At 43.5% G+C, this 19,784-nt stretch overlaps 1 protein-coding gene and 1 non-coding gene across 8 annotated transcripts in view; both read right to left on the bottom strand.

Moving 5' to 3' along the window:
• Bptf (bromodomain PHD finger transcription factor) overlaps positions 1-19,784 on the bottom strand; it is a 129,270-nt gene that overhangs the window by 21,465 nt on the left and 88,021 nt on the right. For 4 of the 7 annotated variants that reach the window (XM_042702572.1, XM_042702573.1, XM_042702574.1 and 1 more), the window contains 8 exons: positions 17,839-18,085; positions 16,973-17,124; positions 14,601-14,709; positions 11,210-11,427; positions 7,639-7,858; positions 5,932-6,854; positions 4,628-4,710; positions 4,166-4,391 (listed from right to left, as the gene is read on the bottom strand). In XM_042702572.1, coding sequence (XP_042558506.1) covers positions 4,166-4,391; positions 4,628-4,710; positions 5,932-6,854; positions 7,639-7,858; positions 11,210-11,427; positions 14,601-14,709; positions 16,973-17,124; positions 17,839-18,085 — 2,178 coding nt within the window. The remainder of the gene's footprint in view (positions 1-4,165; positions 4,392-4,627; positions 4,711-5,931; positions 6,855-7,638; positions 7,859-11,209; positions 11,428-14,600; positions 14,710-16,972; positions 17,125-17,838; positions 18,086-19,784) is intronic. The other 3 variants (XM_042702575.1, XM_042702577.1, XM_042702578.1) reach the window with 1 other exon arrangement.
• Trnaa-ugc lies at positions 777-845 on the bottom strand. Its single transcript has one exon. It is a non-coding gene; the product is annotated as a tRNA-Ala (tRNA).

The raw sequence follows: 19,784 nt of genomic DNA, 5'->3' as shown, positions 1-19,784 counted from the left end.
ACCAATCTGTGCACTGTGTACTTGAGGCTGATAGCAAAACTAGACAAGTTTCTAAAAGCAAAATTATGGATCTGATCATATCCATAGTTCTGTTTTTTTTGATACATACTGATGAAATGTTTTCCATAGCATATGGGTATATGGCATTGTTTCTTAAATATGCTGTTTCAGTTTCCTCAATTAGATTAAAGATAATTTAATTGTAAAGTCCTCCCCTGGATGGCTAGCAGACTCCACCTTCCTCGCAGCAAAGACTCCAACCAGTACCTGCGTAACTAGGCAATTGGGACACCTGGAAGAGGTCACATCTGCATCCGCTGAGGTCACATCTGAATTTGATGTGGCCACACCTTCCTCCGCCCATACCCTAGATAAGGCCTAGGGCAGGCCCAGATGCTCTCTCTCTGCTCTTTTCTAGCTCTCTGCTCTTGTCTAGCTCTTCTCAAACTCTTTTCTCTCTCTTTCCCAGCTCTCTCTCTTTCCTAGGCCTTTTGCCAGCCGCGTGGAGTGCCAATCTTGCCTGGTCCCAGCAGGTCTACTGAATAAACCTACCCCTTACCTGAATACCATGTGCGTGGTACAGTTCTTACTCGGCTACCTCTTTTTAAAAACCTAACATTAATATGTTTATTGGGAACCTTTTTTTTTTTTTTTGGGTCTAGTCGTGGGGCCTGAACTCTAGGCCTAGGCACTGTCCCTCAGCTCTTCAGCTCAAGGCTAGCGCTCTACCACTTGAGCCATAGCGCCACTTCCGGCTTTTTTTCTTTTTGCTTATGTGGTGCTGGGGAATCGAACCCAGGGCCTCATGCATGCAAGGCAAGCGCTCTACCACTGAGCCACTTCCCAGCCTAAAAGTTCTTTTTTGTTTGTTTGTTTTGGCTGGTCATGGGGCCTGAACTCTGGGCCTGGGTGCTGTCCCTCAGCTCTTCAGCTCAAGGCTAGTGCTCTACCACTCCAGCCATAGCGCCATTTCTGGCGCTTATGTGGTATTGAGGAATCAAACCCAGGGCCTCATGCATGCAAGGCAAGCACTCTACCACTGAGCCCCCTTCCCAGCCCTTTTTTTTTTGGGGTCTGGTCGTGGGGCCTGAACTCTGGGCCTGGGCGCTGTCCTTCAGCTCTTCAGCTCAAGGCTAGCGCTCTACCACTTGAGCCACAGCGCCACTTCCAGCTTTTTTTTCTTTTTGCTTATGTGGTGCTGAGGAATCGAACCCAGGGCTTCACGCATACAAAGCAAGCACTCTACCACTGAGCCACCTTCCCAGCCCTCCCAGCCCTTTTTTTAAAAAACTGGTCCTAGAGCTTGAATCAGGGCCTGAGTCCTGTCCCTGAGCTCAAGGCAAGTGCTCTACAACTTGAGCCACAGTGCCACTTCCGGTTTTCTGGTGGTTAATTGAAGATAAGTCTCAATGACTTTCCTGCCTGGGCTGGCTTTGAACTGTGATCCTCATGACTCCGCCTCCTGAGTAGCTAGGATTACAGACATGAGCCACGAGTGCCCAACTTAAACTAAGCCTTGCGCATGTATGGGTTGTCCCTGGAGCCTCTTTCTCTTTTTTCTGGTCTAAAGAGTTTGACTTCAGGGGCTTGCACTTTACCACTTGATGACCTCAAACTGCCATCGTGTATGCCTGTGTGTGTGACCTCAAACTGCCATCGTGTGTGCGTGTGACCTCAAACTGCCATCGTGTGTGTGTGTGTGTGTGTGTGTGTGTGTGTGTGTTTGTGTGTGTGTGTGTGTGTGTGTGTGTGTGTGTTTGTGTGTGTGTGTGTCCTGGATGCTATCACTGGGTTGCTTTTGCTTGAGTGCTTTTTGTTCTCTATCACTTGAGCCATTTCCACTTCTGGCTTTTTCGGAAGGTGAGTGGAGATAAGAGTCTCATAGACTTTCTTACCCCAGCTGGCTTTGAACCACAATTCTCAGACCTCAGTTTTCTTAGTGGCTAGGATTACAGGCTTGAGTCACCAGTGTTTGGCAACCTCAACCTCTTGAATATCTAGGATTATAGGTATGAACCACTAGTGCCCAGATGCATTTTTTCCCCTAAGATCTCTAACTTTGCCCAGACTGGCTACTAATTCAATACCCTCCTGCATCTTCTTCCTCAGAAGCTGGGCTTGCAAGCATATGCAACCAAGCTTAACTCAAGTTTGTTTATTGTTATTATTATTTTTTTGTTTTTTGGTTGGTCGTAGGGCTTGAACTCTGGGCCTGAGCACTGTCCCTCAGCTCTTCAACTCAAGGTGAGCCCTCTACTGTTTGAGCCACGGCACCGCTTCTGGTTTTCGAGTGGTTTATTGGAAATAAGAGTCTCACGGACTTTCCTGCCCAGTCTGGCTTTGAACCATGATCCTCAGATCTCAGCCTCCTGGGTACGTAGGATTACAGCCACCTGCGCCCAGCTGTTTAATTGTTATTTTTTTGCCATCAAAATTATCTTTTGTTTGTGCAGCCCTTGAATTATATAATGCTTAGCAGTGGTTTACCCACTCCAAGACTACAAAAATGACAATCATGTCTTCTTTTTTATTTCCTATTTTACATTTAAATTAAATTAGATGTATCTGAACTGTAATTAAGGTGAAAGGAGGTATTTTTCTGTTGCTACTATAAATTGATTCTTTGGTGGATTAAAAACTGACAACAGGGGCTGGGAAGGTGGCTCAGTGCTCGAGTGCTTGCCTTGCATGCATGAGGCCCTGGGTTCGATTCCTTAGCACCATATAAGCAGAAAAAAGCCAGAAGTAGCGCTGTGGCTCAAGTGGTAGAGTGCTTGCCTTGCGCCAAAGAACTGAGGGACAGCGCTCAGGGCCAGAGTTCAAGCCCCATGACTGACAAAAAAAACAAAAAACAGCTTGATAAGAAATGTACTCATGGGGCTGGGAAGGTGGCTCAGTGGTAGAGTGCTTGCCTTGCATTCATGAGGCCCTGGGTTCGATTCCTCAGCACCACATAAACAGAAAAAGCTGGAAGTGGTGCTGTGGCTCAAATGATAGAGCACTAGCCTTGAGCTGAAGAGCTGAGGGACAGTGCCCAGGCCCAGAGTTCAGGCACCATGACTGGCAAAAAAAAAAAAAAAAGAAATGTACTCATTATCTTGCCAATGTAATTATAACCCTTCTGTACAGTATTTTCACAATAAAAAATAAAAATTAAAAAACCCAAAAAAACAAAAAACCCCTAAAAAACAAAATGACAACGGGTACAGTCTTGATGTTTATATTGTAGCTGACCACCGTAGTAAAATCTTTCATATATTTGATCTTAGGGTGTCAATATAACAATTACACCACACATAGGTAGTTTCTCTTATTTCTTCTGCTTTTTTTTTTTTTTTTTTGGGTCCGGTTGTGGGGCCTGAACTCTGGGTCTGGGCGCTGTCCCTCAGCTCTTCAGCTCAAGGCTAGCGCTCTACCACTTGAGCCACAGCGCCACTTCCAGCTTTTTTCTTTTTGCTTATGTGGTGCTGAGGAATTGAACCCAGGGCCTCATGCATGCAAGGCAAGCACTCTACCATTGAGCTACCTTCCTGGCCCCATTTCTTCTGCTTTTTGTCTCTGATCTTTCTTGGACTGTCACATTGGAGAGGAGCTGGTACTGACTATCAGCTCTGCTGTCCTGTCTCTGCCCTATTGTGATGATCTCTAGGGTCTGAGTTAGGTCATGTTGACTGCTGTTCTGATTGATATTTTCTTTTTTTTTTTGTTGGTCATGGGCCTGAACTCTGGTCCTGGGCGCTGTCCCTCAGCTCTTTAGCTGAAGGCTAGCGCTCTACCACTTGAGCCACAGCGCCACTTCTGACTTTTTTCTTTTTGCTTATGTGGTGCTGAGGAATCAAACCCAGGCCTCATGAATGCAAGGCAAGCGCTCTACCACTGAGCCACCTTCCTAGCCCCAGTATTTTCTTTATCATGCAAAGGAGAGAGAGAGAGAGAGAGAGAGAGAGAGAGAGAGAGAGAGAGAGAGAGAGAGAGAGAGAGAGAGAGTCTGTTCTTTAGCTAGAAAAGCTTCCCCTTGATGCAAAGTACCTGCATACTTGTTACTTTCCTGTTCCTTTAGGCTAAAGCAAATGACTGAAAACAGGCTGACATTTTAGGCCTGATCAGAAATTTAAGACAAAGCTCAACACCAATAAATGCTATAAAGAACAAGTGTCCTTCTTACCTGCACCTCGATTTGCAGGTCTTTGTCCAGGAGTGCTCGCTTTTTGAGGATTTCTGCTTTGAGCTGCTCTTTGTGTTTGAAGAGCAGAGCAGACAGCTTGCTAGCATTCTGCTTGCTCCGCTTCTGTTCCACACTCTCCTCCCGTTTCCGTTTTTTCGCAGCCTGTTTTTCTTCTTTATCTATCTTATCCAAAATATACTTCATCACCTGGTTACAGACAATCATTCTAGAGAAAAATACACAAACTGTGAAATGCTGGGGATTTCATTTGGAAAGATTCAAGACAAGATTCTTCGGGGTTTCCCTACAGCGGGGTGTGCAGAGTTTCTAGGAGTGCCTCAAACCTGTTGTGATCAACTATCAGCACCAAGTTACCAAACTTCAGTCAAGACTCAACCAACAGCAACTTACAAGCCTTGCTGCATGTACAGGCTAAGGGAAGAGGCCCTGGATTCCCCCTACCTTTGGTTCTCTTCTCTTTCAGCGGGAGTCATGGGCTTTTTCTGTTTTAAGTGTTCTATTACAGCATTATGCTTCATCACCACCTTTAGGAAAGAGCAAACCCAAAAGTGCTTGTTTTATAATGACCAGAGTTAGGACACAGGGCACAGTAGAAATCAGCACACATCTGCTTTTTGGGAGAAATGGCTAGGGATTTTATGTTGATACAAATAAAATTAGCAGCTGCTGGGTGGGCCTGGGTGCTTACCACGTGCAGGGTACCATGTTAAGCTAGGCACTTGGTAGGACCTTCTCCAGTCTTTATCAAAACAGAGTCAGAGGGGATACGGTCATAAATTCTGAGATACACAGAATTAACTAGCTTAAGATTAAAAAACAAAACAACCACAAATTTCACACAATTACCATGCACCACAGGCCATTATCACTATACTCTCTTTCCAGGCTTACAGAGCTGTCATCACTCCTCTTATGCAAAGGACTAAGAAGATGGACAGCTTTTGGAATCACTCTCATCTTACAGACTACATTGCACTGAGGACTGGGTGAGAATGTATTTGAACATATTACACAGAAATTCATTTTACTGAAATATTCGCTCCCACCATTAAGAATCCCATGTGACCTTTATGATCATTATAATAATCCTGTGTGGCTGCAAAGAGAGGAGTTTTAATGAAGATACAGCTCAGGGGAGATGAAGGAGTTTCTTGACTTGGTAATACCCCAAACCTACACTCCAATCATTGCCCGGTGTTAAATAAACACACTGTAGATGGATGCTGCATGTGTGATTTCATCTTAACAGTATTCCTCACTCCTCTAAACTGCCTTACTTCACCACGGTGCCACTCCAGGATGCACCTGCACAAGGCCACCTTTAATGTAAGCTATGGAAAAATAGTACTTAAAACATTTTTGTAAGGTATGGCAGGAAATGCAAATGAAGTCAATCTGGCTAACATCTGCTTCATCTCAACGCAAATTAAGGAAAGAAAATAGCAAATAACTCCAAATGAATTTCCATCCTGTTGGAACTAGTTTTTAACTTTTGTATTAACGATATTTAAACTCAGAGCGGCATTCTTCCCCCACCCGAACAGGCCGTTTCTAATAAACTCTGATCATGTAACCAACAGAGAGAGTTCCAAACCATCACAGTCAACATTTCCGGTCCACCTAGTGCTTCTCCTGAATGAATTTCAACACCAGTGATGTCTCATTTAGGAAACCGAACACTAAGTCTACTGCACAGCACAATAATTCAAGCTGCTGAACATGCTGCTTTGACTTAATAACTTTACCTGTTTCTGAATGACTTCACTTTGGTTAGAAGCTTGGAGGGTGTGTTCGCGCTTAATCTCTATCTGTTGCTGCTTCTTCTTTTGCTGCTGATCCCTGAGTTGCTGAGCCCTCTGCAACTGCTCTTGTACACTGGCTGCCTGCACTGTAACCACATTCTGAATCTGGTGAGGCTGCACAGCACTGCTTTGCTGAATTTGAATGGGTAACTGGAGTTTGATCTGCTGGGGCACACCACCTTGCTGGGCCTGTATCTGAGCCACAACCTGCGGCTGGATCTGAGAGAGAACCTGGACTTGTTGTTGCAGCTGAGGTACAGCAATGACTTGGGGCTGTGGCTGCGGAATTTGTAGCTGAGGACAGGAGGGGGATGAAACAGTAACTTGACTTAACGTTTGTCCTGCTGAAAGAGTTTGAGTTGAAGACTGTACCTGGGGTTGTGACTGTGGCTGGCCTTGGGAAGGTATCGGAAGAGATGTGTGTGGCTGAATTGGAATCGGTTGTGAGGCTGAAGTCTGAACTTGGGACTGCTGTCCAGGAGACACCTGGGATGGAGTTGATGGACGTATTCGAGTCTGTGGTGGACTCTGGACACGAACAGGAGACTGTCCTTGAACATTAGTCTGAGGCTGACACTGTGCTGCAACTTGGGGTCTGGATGACTGTGCTTGGGCGGGTTGTGCTTCAGAAGGGACATGGGATGAAACAGCTGTCTGGGGCTGGACTTCAGGCTGGTCCTGAACTTCAGGCTGTGTTGGGGACTGGGGCTGGGGGTAGGACTGGGGCTGGGGCTGTGCTGAAGGCTGAGCAGTCTGTGGCTGGGCCTCTGCAGGACTCACACTTGAAGACGGAGCTGGTGGCAGTGTTTTGGCTGGCTGCACCTGGGCCTGGGGTGACAATTTACCCTGTTTTTGTTCACCCGAGCCTGTGAAGAGGAAAGAGAAATGGTTCCTATTACTTTAGAATGTAAGATGACAGCTGAAGATTTCTAAAGTTGTGCATTTGAAATGGCTCCCTTCGTTCTGTTGCTTTCCAGCTGTATTCTGTACGCGGCTCTACCCTCCAAGGCACTGGCTCTCAAGGTAAGGCCCAGCCTCTGAAGTTACATGGCTGCTGGGGGCCATAGGCTATAAGGCTCCCTTTCGCCAAGGGTGTGGTGGCAGGTAGAGGCACTGACTGGGAGGAGGAGCCTGGTAAAGTGGAGAGGACCTCTAGCGCTGGGCTGTAGGTTGACCTGGACAGATTTACCCTCCAAACTGGCTCCAAGACTCTATCAAAGCTTGGCAAGGAGTGGGCACAGCTGCCATGCTGTCCATTATTTTGGGCGCCTCTTTTTCTTTTTGTGGTTGGTCCTGGGGCTTGAACTCTGGGCCTGGGAACTGTCCCTGAGCTCTTCAGCTCAAGGCAAGCATTCTACCACTTGAGCTAAGCACCACTTCTGCTTTTCTGGTGGTTTATTGGAGACACGGACATTCTGATCCTCAGATCTCAGCCTCCTGCATAGCTAGAATACCTGGCTGCTTTTTAATTTTTTAAGCTGGTTAGGAGGTAGTGGTGACAGTGAGTCTACAAGAACAAGACACAGGAGCAGGGAGATGTTCTGAGAGTGATTGTGTCAATTGCTAAGCTCTGGTCTTCCTGTTCTGTTCTGCTGACCCCAGTGACAGTGCCACTAGCATTCAGCATTGTCAAAAAGCCCAAAGCTCTACCTGCTGTAGTGGAAACAGTGGTGGTGCTGGTGCTGGCTGTGGTGGTTGTTGTTGCCAAGGGGGTAAAGAGGAATCGCTGCACAGTACCATTTGGCATAGCAGCCTGCATGAGCTGCTGCCCTGGGCCTGGCAGTATAGTCACCCCTTGAGGTATCAACTGCAACTGTCCAGTAGTCTGACCTTGTCCTTGAATTACCACGGTCAAACCTTGGTTGCCACCCTGTGGGAAAAGAGCACAACATATAAGAATGTTCAAAGAACCAATCTGTAAAGCTTTTTGTTTTTTGGGGGAGATACTAGGGTTGAACTTAGGGGGCTGGTACTCGACCCATGGTGCTCTACTATTTCAGCCTTACCTCCTGAAAGCCCTGCTTTTTTGCTAGTTATTTTAGACACTGAATCTAATGGACTTTTCTGCTTGAGCTAGCTTTGAACTGTGATCCTCTGAGTCTCAGCCTCCTGAGTAGCTAAGGATTATAGGTATAAACCACCGGTGCCTGGCATATATATATATATATATATTTTTTTTTTTTTTTAACCAGTCCTGGGGCTTGAACTCTGGGCCTGGGCTCTGTCCATGAACTTCTTTTGCTCAAAGATAGTGCTCTATCAGTTGAGTTATAGCTCCACTTCAGGTCTCTTCTAAGTAGTTTATTGGAGATAGAGAATCTCATGGATTTTCCTGCCTAGGCTGGCTTGGAACCTCAATCCTCAGATGTCAGCCTCCTGAGTAGCTAGGATCACAGGTGTGTACCACTGGTGGCCAGCTATAAAGTATTATTAAATCATTTATTTATTTTAAAATACCGTACAGAGAGGTTACAATTACATAGGCAAGGTAACGAGTACATTTTTTAATCAAGCATTGTTGCTTCCTCCTTTGTTTCCCCTTCCCATCTTCCTCCCCCTCCCCAGGCCCCCCTTCCTTATTAAATCATTTATATATTGTAAAGAACCTTTACCATAAGGAATACATACATATCCATACATATGTGTGTGTGTGTGTGTGTGTCTATAGAATGACAAAAGCATTTAGATAAGCTAAAACGAGGGTACTTGTGATGTCTAGAAGAAAACACATGAATGATGAAGAGTGTGGTCCTAGCTCTCCAAATAGCAGCCAGGTATTCACCTACCAGAAGCATCATTCCTCCAGCCCATGGTCCCCCATCCATGAAGCAAAGCACTAAGTCTTTGTAAAATTTTTTTAAAAAATTTATTCATGTGGTACCAAGGAATGGAACCCAGGGCCTCATGCAAGCTAGGCAAGCACTCTACCACTAAACCACATTCCCAGCCCTCTGTAAAATTCTTATTTTAAACATTATATTCCTATTGTTTTCTTCTTCTTTTGTTTTTTCCTCCTTCCAGGAACTCAGGGGCTGGGAACTGTCCTTGAGCTTCTGTGCACAAGGATAGGGCTTTATCACTTGAGCCACAGTGCCAATTTTTTGCTTTTTAGTAGTTGGAGATAAGAGTCTTGTAGACTTTCCTGCCCAAGCTAGGTTTAAATCTTAATGTTCAGATCAGGCTTCTGAGTAGCTAGGATTACAGGCATGAGCCAGCCGGCACCAGCTTGTTGTTTTTGAACTATGTGAAAAGCATTCTGACTGGGGTGTGTTTATACATGAAGTATGAAAAAGTGTTTTGTTTTGTTTTGGTGCTGCTAGGTACTAAACTTCTCACATGCTAAGAAAGCATTCCACCAGTGAGCTATAACCCTGGCCCCTTACGAGTTTTAGATACAGGATGTAAGCCCCAAGTCAAGAGAGCCACTTAAGGTCCAAGTAATTTCCACATGGGAACCAGGAGCCCAAAATGCTGTATGTACTGACTCTCTGTCGAGCATCTAGGAATACAACCACCTTGACTGCCAGGAATATGGGAGAGAACTAGAAAGCCAAAGTAAAAAGAATTCACAAACACTTAACAACAAGCCAATTCCAGACATCTGAAGTTGGTGTACAGAGTTTCATATATTCATGATTTCTTCATAGCACACTTAATCTTGTTTATCTAGAATGTATTTTTTGTTGCTGTTGTTTTTTAAAGCCAGTCCTGGCTTGAACTCAGGGTCCAGGCACTGTCCCTAAGCTTCTTTGACTCAAGGCTAACACCCTACCACTTGAGCCTCAGCACCACTTCTGGCCATTTCTGTTTATGTGGAACTGAGGAATCGAGACCAGGGATTCATGCATGCTAGGCCACATTCCCAGACTAATATGTATTTATTTTATGTAGATTCAAAGATACACATACCAAATGTCACTTAAGCAATTATAGAGGTCACCCTGCCCTTGCTTTCACATCACTGCTTCTCTCACAAGTGATTTTACTGAGGCCTGTGTGATGCTAAGGCCAAAGAGGCTCCCAGCACGTGAGCACCATTCACAAGAATATCTTAGGAAGGGGCTGGGAAGGTGGCTCAGTGGTAGAATGCTTGTCTTGCATGCATGAGGCCCTGGGTTTGGTTCCTCAGCACCACATAAGCAGAAAAAGCCAGAAGTGGCACCGTGGCTCAAGTGGTAGAGCACTCGTCTTGAGCTGAAGAGCTAAGGAACAATGCCCAGGCCCAGAGTTCAGGCCCTATGACTGGCCAAAAAAAAAAAAAAAAAAAAAAGAATATCGCAGGAAGTATCCTCTCCAAATATAAAGAGGTATTTTAGCCCTACACAGTATAGCATAGTTTTGCCTGTTTCTGAATTTTATACAAATAGAGTCATAATGTTTTTTGTTTTTTTTTTTTTGTTACAAGCATTTTTTATCCCACATTGTGTTTGTGAGAGTCATCTCTGTAGTTTTCTATGCAGTTTGTTTCAGTGCTCTAGGAAATTATAACTTATTGTCTAACATTGTAGACAGACATTTGAGTTATTCTTACATTTTACTCACATTCATGGTTTCCCATGTCTGTTCAGTTGACCACAGACCATTTATTACAAACCTTGTCCTTTCAATAGTTCGCAATGGCACATCTGTTAATTTAACAAGCACCCACACACATAGGTCACATTCTACTCTCTGTGCTATTTTGCTGCTCTGTCTGTTCCTGCTCCTGAACCTTACTGTATTAATTAGTGAAGCATTATTGTAAGTTTTAATATACCACTTAGGGCATGTCCTCTTGGTCTTTATTAGTATTGTAGCTAGTTCTGATTCTTTGTATTTCCAAACACCTTTGCAAAAGTCAGCATGTGAAGTTCTACCAAGAAAAAAATACCCATTGCTGTTTAAACGGGAACAGCATTGAATATACTGATCAACAGCGGAAGCAATATTATGTCTTGTGAGGAAGCAACTTAACGTACCCTGTTGTTTCCTGTGGAAATGACCAGCTAATAACAATTTGGTAGTTAGAAGAGCTATCTACTATGTTTGCATGCTCACATGTAAAGAGTCTAGACAGTTGTGATTGATTAAATTGTCTTCCCTGTACAAAGTATGTTTGTCTGAACCCAGGAAGCACACTTGTCTTAAATATTTTGTAAAACTTAGCAGAATATGCACATGTTCTTAAACTTACAGCAAGACTCAACAAGATCACCTCTCAAGCGGAAGTGACATTACTTACGTGGCCCTGCGTTAACTGGGTCAGCTGAGCCATGGTAAGCTTCACCTGCCCTTGCTGGGGGCGGGGGGCCGGGGACGCGGAAGACTGTAGACTGGTGCTGGCTGCTCCTGAAGTTATGCTTTTCTGCCCAGGGGTCGAGGATGCTGTACTTGGGGCAGAGATGGCAGTGGAAACTGGCTGCCCTCGGATGATCTGAGTCACCACTTGCTGAGGAGCACCTGTACAAACAGCAGAAGGACTCGGATGCTTTCATGCCTGCTGCAGCAAGCAATATTCTAGGCTGAAATAACTCAACACTGCACATGACATATTCATTTCACCTTTCACGTACTAAAACACAGGCCTACAGCCAAAGGAGCTGCCTGAGTGGTAGTGGGTCACTGACACCCACTAGCCAGCTCGGGCCATTGACAGCAGAGTGAAGAGACAACATACCCACCAGAACCTCAAAGCTGAAGTGACAACAGGGGAGACAAAAGACGTGTAAACCATACCACAAGTTTGTTTTTTTTTTTTAATTAATGCATAAAAATAACAGTAATTTCACAATCGGAAAGTCTTAGAACTGCAAATATCCAGGGCCAATTGTGAGGAGCATAAAGGGAAGCACATCATGTCCCTGACATGAGGGCAGGGCCCAAAGAATTGCACACATTAGTCTCCAAAATAAAGGCACTCAGCTGAAACACCTTAGTGTTTCACTTTTGTTTCTTGAAAACGAGATGGGCAAATGCACTGTCTCTGCCCCCGCCAATGCCGAAGTAATTATTTAGTATTTGTTATTTACTGGTTCATTTCCAATTTGTGCATGATACCACATTTCTCAGGTTTTTGCATTTATTTCCTGTCATTTTTCTTTCTGTGAATGAACACACACACACACATTTGTTTTTGTGATGGTACCAGACTTCAACTTAGGGCTTGAAGCTCTTACTGTGAATGTTACTTCTACTTGCAGTGTTTTGCTGTTAAGTGAAGTAAGAGAATTTCATGGATTTGTCTGCCCGGCTGGTTCCAAACTTAGATTCTCAAATCTCAGCCTCCTGAGTAGCTAGGATTACAGGCGTGAGCCACCAGCGCCCGGCTAAACCTATGAATTTTAATGTGGTCCGTGTTAATAATAATAATAAAAAAATAATAATGAGGCTCTTTTGGCTTGAATTATTGCTTACACAGTTCTCCTGCTCCCTTGCATTCTCATGAGCTTATACTTACAGGTGAGCGTAGTAGTCATGGTACATGCTGTGAGACCTGTCTTCTCTCCCTCTCCCTCTCTCTCACTCACTCTTATTCTCTCTTCTCTCTTTCTCTCTGATGTGGTACTGGAGCTTGAACTCAGCATCTTAGTCTCTCATTCAGCTTGATGGCTCAGGCTGGTGCTCTACCACTTGAGCCATGCTGCTAGTACAGCATTTTGCCAGTTGGTTAAATGGAGAGTCTTGTGTCTTTGAACAATGATCCTCCAGGTCTCAGGCTCCTGAATAGCTGGGATTACAGGAGGGAGCTGTGGATACCCAGCTAGAATAGTCTCTATTAATATTTGTTTTATATGTTTTTCTAATTACGAATTAAAATTCAAGAATATGGTCTGGGCACCAGTGGCTCCCTTAAAAGGCTAAGATCTGAGGGTTGCAGTTTGAAGCTAGGTGGGCAGGAAAGTCTGTGAGACTTATCTCCACTACTAAAATGCAAGAAGTAGAGCGGTGGCTCAAATGTCAGAGTACTTCCCTTGAGCAAAAAGGCTCCAGGGCAGCACCCAAGGTCTGAGATTAATCCTCAGGACATGCACACGCACTTGCATGCGCATAGTCACATATACTTATACCACACATGCCAAAAAAAACAAGAAGATGGCATTTTTAGTCAAAACATCATCAATGTGTTTCAACTGCCTAGAGTAGGCAATCAAGTACTTTTTGGATGAACTGAATCTGCCTGAGTTCAGCATTGGTGTCATGGTTTAAAGTTACTATGGGAAAACTTACGTATACAGATATATATATATATACATATATATATATACATATTATACATTAAAAAAAAATCCAAAACAGGTAAAAGTTATTTATGCCTTTGTGTTAGGTTTTAGCTTTATCACCAAAAAATGAGGCATAATCGTATCCTACTTTTTGGAAATTATCAAGCTCTTATCTGACTCAAGGACCATTTTCCCACCAAGTAACACATAAATGTGCTGTACGTTTGCAGGCACACAAGTTGACACACAGTGATCTACTTATGTTCTCGTTCTTACCAAATGCCTCCTTGGTTTTAACTAGCTCTGAAAATGCACTATTACACCTTACCCAAATCACAGAATTCAAGATTTCATATCACTGCAGTCTTAATCTTCAAAACCTATTATATAAAATAATTTTTCTCATAACTGTTTAGGGATCTTGTTTCCTTTTTGTTGTTGTTAAAGCTCAGTCTTTAATTTTAACATTCTTGTTGTTGTACTGCTAGGGAATAACTCAGGGCCTTTGTGTATGCTAGATAAATAAAAGCTCTTCCCCCGAGCTTCAGTCAATCATCTTTAACTTTTTTTTTTTTTGCTAGTCTTGGGGCTTGATCTTTGGGACTGGATGCTGTCCCTGAGATTCTTTTGCTCAAGGTGAGCACTCTACCACATGATTACAGGGCTACTTCTGGCTTTTTAAAGTATTTAATTGGAGATAAGAGTCTCAAGGATGGGCTTGGGAAGGTGGCTCATTGGTAGAGTGCTTGTCTTGCATGCATGAGGTCCTGGGTACGATTCCTCAGCACCACATAAGCAGAAAAAGCTGGTGCTGTTGGTCAAGTGGTAGAGTCTTGAGCCTTTAGCTGAGGGACAGCGCCCAGGTCGAGTTCAGGCCCCATAACCAACCAAAAAAAAAAAAAAAGGTCTCATGGAGTTTCTTGCATGGGCTGGCTTTGAACTACGATCCTCAGATCTCAGCCTCCTAAGGATTTTGGCGTGAGCCACCAGTCCCTGGCTCACAGTCTTTAACTTTTAACCGAATCTCATTCATTATAGTAAATGGAGGTCTGGCATTACTTTTGTAATTTTGCTTTATGTTGTGTTGTATGTTTCTTTGCTGTTTCCATGATTTTATACATTTTGCCATGCAAATTTTTTCATTTTCTTTAGGACAATGATTAGAATCTATATATTTCATTTATTAGAGGCTTCTTTTACATTTTGGTAAGTATACCTAACCTATTTTTGATCTTGGTAGCAAGAATGAATAATATCTATGGGTGCATAACATAATGGATTAGAAATTTGGTATGCTTTTAAATGCAAATTTAAATCAGTATTTTCTAACATGAATATTGCCAAATATAAACTATTACTGATTTCCTAGAGCAGATGTTCAGATGCAGATGATAATAGTGGGTGGATGAATACCTGGCTGTACCATCACTGGTGTTCGAATAATTGCCTTTCCAAGTGTTGATTGTTGGAGTGGTGTTCTAATCACAGTCATACCAGGTCGAATCTGAGGTCCTGTGATTACCTATAAATGATACAAAGAACAATACATTAAAATACTATGAAATACTATAAAAATACTAAAGGAATCTGGGCACTGGTAGCTCATGCCTGTAATCGTAGCTACTCAGGAGGCTGAGAACTGAGGATCACGGCTCAAAGCCAGCCCAGGCAGGAAAGTCCGTGAGACTCTTATCTCCAATAAACCACTAGAAAACCGTAAGTGGCACCGACCGAAAACAAACAAACAAACAAAAAAAAACTAAAGGACAATAGACTTAGAATGAGATTTTATTTTTTTGGGTCCGGTCATGGCGCCTGAACTCTGGGCCTGGGTGCTGTCCCTCAGCTCTTCAGCTCAAGGCTAGCGCTCTACCACTTGAGCCACAGCGCCACTTCCGGCTTTTTTTTTTTTTTTGCTTATGTGGTGCTGAGGAATCGAATCCAGGGCCTCATGCATGCAAGGCAAGCGCTCTACCACTGAGCCACCTTCCCAGCCCTAGAATGAGATCTTTTAACCTTCTATACTGACAAAAAATGTCTACCCAAATGACAGAGGCTCTTGGATTGTACATTTTAAATAATAGTAAGCACTGGAATAAAGATGAGATTTTTGAGAAGATAAAATTTAATTCAAATGAGCTCACATGAGTATTATGTATTCTTGCCGTGTAGACTAGAAACAACCTCCAGACTTTTAGAAAAGCAAGAAGCTGAGCCAGGGAAGGTTCTGCTCTACACCCATTCCTGACAGCACAATTTACTTATGCTTCAATCCATCCCTGAAGCCTACTTATAACGAGAATCTACATTGTTCTTCCATAGTTTTAATAGATATAATTATATATATGCTATTTCAGTTTTATATAGAGTAAGAAAATATTAAAGACTGAGAAAGTTAATACCAGCACCAAAGAAATGAAGTATCTAACATGGACTTTTAGGTGATATCTATACCATCTCTATCAGGGGGTAGACAAGATATTTTCAGGCTACTCCTTTTTGTCTGGTTGGTTGTGGGGCTTGAACTCTGGGCCTGGGCGCTGTCCCTGAGCTCGAGGCTAGCGCTCCAGCACATGAGCACAGTGCCACTTCCTCATGCTACTTCTTATTCATTCATTCATTCATTTAATGCCAATCCTGGGGCTTGAACTCTGGGCCTGGGTGCTGTCCCTGAGTTTTTTTTTTTTTTTAAATTGTGAAAATACCATACAGAGGAGTTACAATTACTTGGGCAAGATAATGAGTACATTTCTTATCAAGCATTGTTGCCTCTTCCTTTGTTTCCCCTTCCTATCCCTTCCCATCTCTCGGCACCTCCCCCATCAGCCCCCATCATGCTATGTCTTATGTAGGCAGTATAATGCTTTCTTTGGTGGGTTGGTGCTATTCACTGATTTTATGTAAAGTTTCCTTTGCAGAAATTTTTTCTAAACTATACTAATGTGCTATTAACTAAATGTTAAAAACTAATACTTCATGTATCAACTTTATTACAAAAATAAAATAAGCCAGGAGCTGTGACTCATGCTTGTAATCCTAGCTAGTCAGGAGACTAAGATCTGCGGATTGCAGTTCAAAGCCAGCCTGGGTAGTAAAGTCTGAAACTTTTATGTCCAACATTTATGTCAACAAAAGCCAGAAGTGGAGCTGTATTTCAAGTGATAGAACACTAGCCATGAGCAAAAAGATGAAGGATAATACCCAGGCTCTGAGTTTAGACTCAGGACTGTCGGGTACACGCATACACAGGCATACACGGGAGGGAGGGAGGAAGGGGGGGGCTTGGGAGGAAGAAGGGAGGGAGGGAGGAAGGAAGGGAGGAGGGAGGGAGGGAGGGAGGAAGGAAGGGAGGGAGGGTAGGAGGAAGGGAGGGAAGAAAACAGATTTTTTTCCAAAATTAGTAATTTGTTCAAAATTAAGAAAAAGCAGAGCTGGGTGCTGCTGATGGCTCACACCTACGATCCTAGTTACTCAGGAGGCTGAGATTTGAAGATCATGGTTCGAAGCCAACCCAGGCAGGAAAGGCCATAACATTTATCTCCAATTAATGACCAAAAAGCTCAAAGTAGAGCTGTGGCTCAAGTGCTAGACTACTAGCCTTGAGCACAAAACCTCAGAGATATCACCCTAGTCCCGAATTCAAACAGAAGGACCAATATCAAAACAAACAAACAAACAAACAAATAAATTAGCTGGACTGATCCTAAACAAGGTCCTCCTAAGTTCCTCATCATCCTGAAATGTCTATCACTCCATAACAAAAGGAGCCTGGGAAGAACTCTTACTTGTGATGGGCTGGTGGTTCCTCCTGAGCCTGAGGTATTAGGTCTAATTGTGACGGTTGCAGTCCTTGGCTGGAATGAAGTAAACGTCTGCTGACTTGTACCTGTACTCGATGGAATGATACCCAGGACTTTCTGCTGCACCTGAACAACACCTTAAAAAAAGATGAAGAGGTCATTAACAAGTATCTCTTTAAGGAGAAGCATTGGTGCTGCTTGGTTTCTAGAAGAAACTATGTGTGGAAGGTTGCATAGTGGGCCACACAGAATGTGAGATCTGAGGACTGGAATCAGTGAGGAGGAAATGGAATAATGGCAACAGTATGATCTGGCAAATGTGAATTAAAACTCTTTGCATCTCCCTTACCTCCTTGTGTGGCTGGCACATTTACAGCGACAATCTTGCTGTTTGCAGGAAGTGGCAGTTTGGTAATTACTTTTCCTGCCATAGTGACTGGATTGCCTGTAATTTGGAACGTCTGACCTGTGCTGGCAATGGTGGTAGCAGATGTGGCAGCTGTGCTGGTGGCTAATGGGGTATAAGACATTTAATAAGCTTTAGATTTAAAATAACCAGCAATGGAGTGATTTCTAGGAAGGGCACCAATGCATGAAATGTGGCTCATCCTCTATCACATTCCTCTCCACTCACAGTGAATTATGTAGATGTTGAACGTTAAATAATGTAGGAAAGCTTTGCTAATGTCATATAATGAATATTTAGCTGGAAATAAACCAATGGTTACAGTTTGCTTGATCAATCAGCTGCAGAAGAAAAATAACTTTCTAGACAGGTCTCATTTCAGTAGGGGAAGGATTGAAAGTGCTTTGTCCTGGAGGCAAACTGTGTGACTTCAGCATGTCTGTACCTGAATTTGACTGGCCTTGTTTAACCCAGGTGGCGAAGGTCTGGTGGAAGTTCTTGTTTTGCTGGAATGTGACTGTCGCTGGAGAGCCCACTTTGGTAGTTAGTACCATCTTTGTACCAGGGGTAACTGAACCACTTATGGGGGCCACCATAACTTTCTGGGCTGGAGAGACGGTGCTGGTTGTACTGTTTGGTGAGGATGTAGTAGAAGCGGCAATGACTGTAGGCTTCTGTTGTTCCAGTCGTTTCTACAAAAGTCAGTGAGAGAAAATGTGAATCCACATAGTTCCACATTAAAACAACCTGTTCTACAAGAAATCCCACCATAATTTTGTTCACCCCAAGAAAACAGACTAAATTTTATTTATTTATTTAATTTTATTTTTTTGGATCCGGTTGTGGGGCCCGAACTCTGGGCCTGGGTGCTGTCCCACAGCTCTTCAGCTCAAGGCTAGCGCTCTACCACTTGAGTCACAGCGCCACTTCTGGCTTTTTTCTTTTTGCTTATGTGGGGCTGAGGAATCAAACCCAGGGCCTCATGCATGCAAGGCATACGCTCTACCACTGAGCCACCTTCCCAGCCCCTAAATTTTATTTTTTGGTGCCAGCCTTGGGACTTGATCTCAGGACCTGGGTGCTGTCTCTGAGCTTCTTTTTACTCAAGGCTAGGGCTCTACAGTCTGAGCCACAGTTCCATTTCTGGCTTTTGAGGGGTTGGGGGGGGAGGGGGTTTTGGTAGTTTTTAGCAGCGATTAGAGTCTCAGACTTTGATGGCTAGGCTGGCTTCAAATCACAATCCTCCTATCTCAGCCTCCTAGGTACCTGGGATTACAGACATGAGCCATTGGTGACTAGAGCTTTTAAACTTCTAATATATTTCACTTCTAAAGAGACTAAAATACATTTAATCTATAATTTAAAATTTTAATGTAGGCAATATCTACATGTCTCTGTATCACACATATTTCATTATCATTGTCCAAAACAAAAGAAAATGATCCAAATTTTGTGACCTGTACAAACATCCAAGCTTTCAGAATGAAAAGAAGATGTGACTAGTTTACTGGAAAGAGGAACACCTTGCTGCTCAGGGGTGACATTCAGAGCTGAGAACAAATCATAGGTTTCTGTTTCACTATAATAATCCAATCAGAGTCAACAAGCTAAAAATTATAAAAACAACTTCTCTAGACTTCTGAAAGGTTTTTTTTTGTTGTTGTTTTTGTGCTGGTCCCAGGGCTTGAACTCAGGGCCTGGGTGCTATCCCTGAGCTTATTTTTTTTCTTAAGGCCATCGCTCTACAACTTTGTTGTCCTCGTCATCTCCTCCTTCCCCTACCCCTCCCCCTCTTCTTTTTTTGGTAGTAGGGGTTGAACTCTAGTCCTGGATGCCCTCCCTCACTCTTCAGCTCAAGGCCACTTGAGCCACAGCGCCACTTCTGGTTTTCTGGTGGTTCATTGGAGATAAGAGTCTCATGGACTTTCCTGACTGGGCTGGCTTTGAACTGCAATCCTCAGATCTCAGCCTCCTGAGTAGCGAGGATTACAGGTGTGAGCCACCAACTCCTGGTTTCTTTTTTTTTGAATAGCTCATTGGAAATAAGTCTCATGAACTTTTCTGCATGGCTTCAATCTATAATCCTCAGCTCTCAGCCTTGTGAGCAGTTAGGATTACAGCCATGGGTAGCTAGCATCTGGTTCTCATAGTATTTTGTTAAAATATTTTTACTAAAGATATTTTAGGGCCGGGGGCCAGTAGCTCACACCTGAACCTAGCTACTCAGGAGGCTGAGATCTGAGGATCATGGTTTAATGCCAGCTTGGGCAGGAAAGTCCGTGTGACTCTTACCTCCATTAACCGTCAGAAAATCGGAAGTGGTGCTGTGGCTCAAGTGGTAGAGCACTCATCTTGATTTGAAGAGCTCAGGGACAGTGCCCAGGCTCAGAC

The sequence above is a fragment of the Dipodomys spectabilis genome, unplaced genomic scaffold (genome assembly GCF_019054845.1).
Source record: "Dipodomys spectabilis isolate Male_0828 unplaced genomic scaffold, ASM1905484v1 ptg000329l, whole genome shotgun sequence".
Lineage (NCBI taxonomy): Eukaryota > Metazoa > Chordata > Mammalia > Rodentia > Heteromyidae > Dipodomys > Dipodomys spectabilis.
The sequence above is the reverse complement of the archived record's forward strand: the minus strand, read 5'-3'. Positions and strand labels throughout refer to the sequence as shown.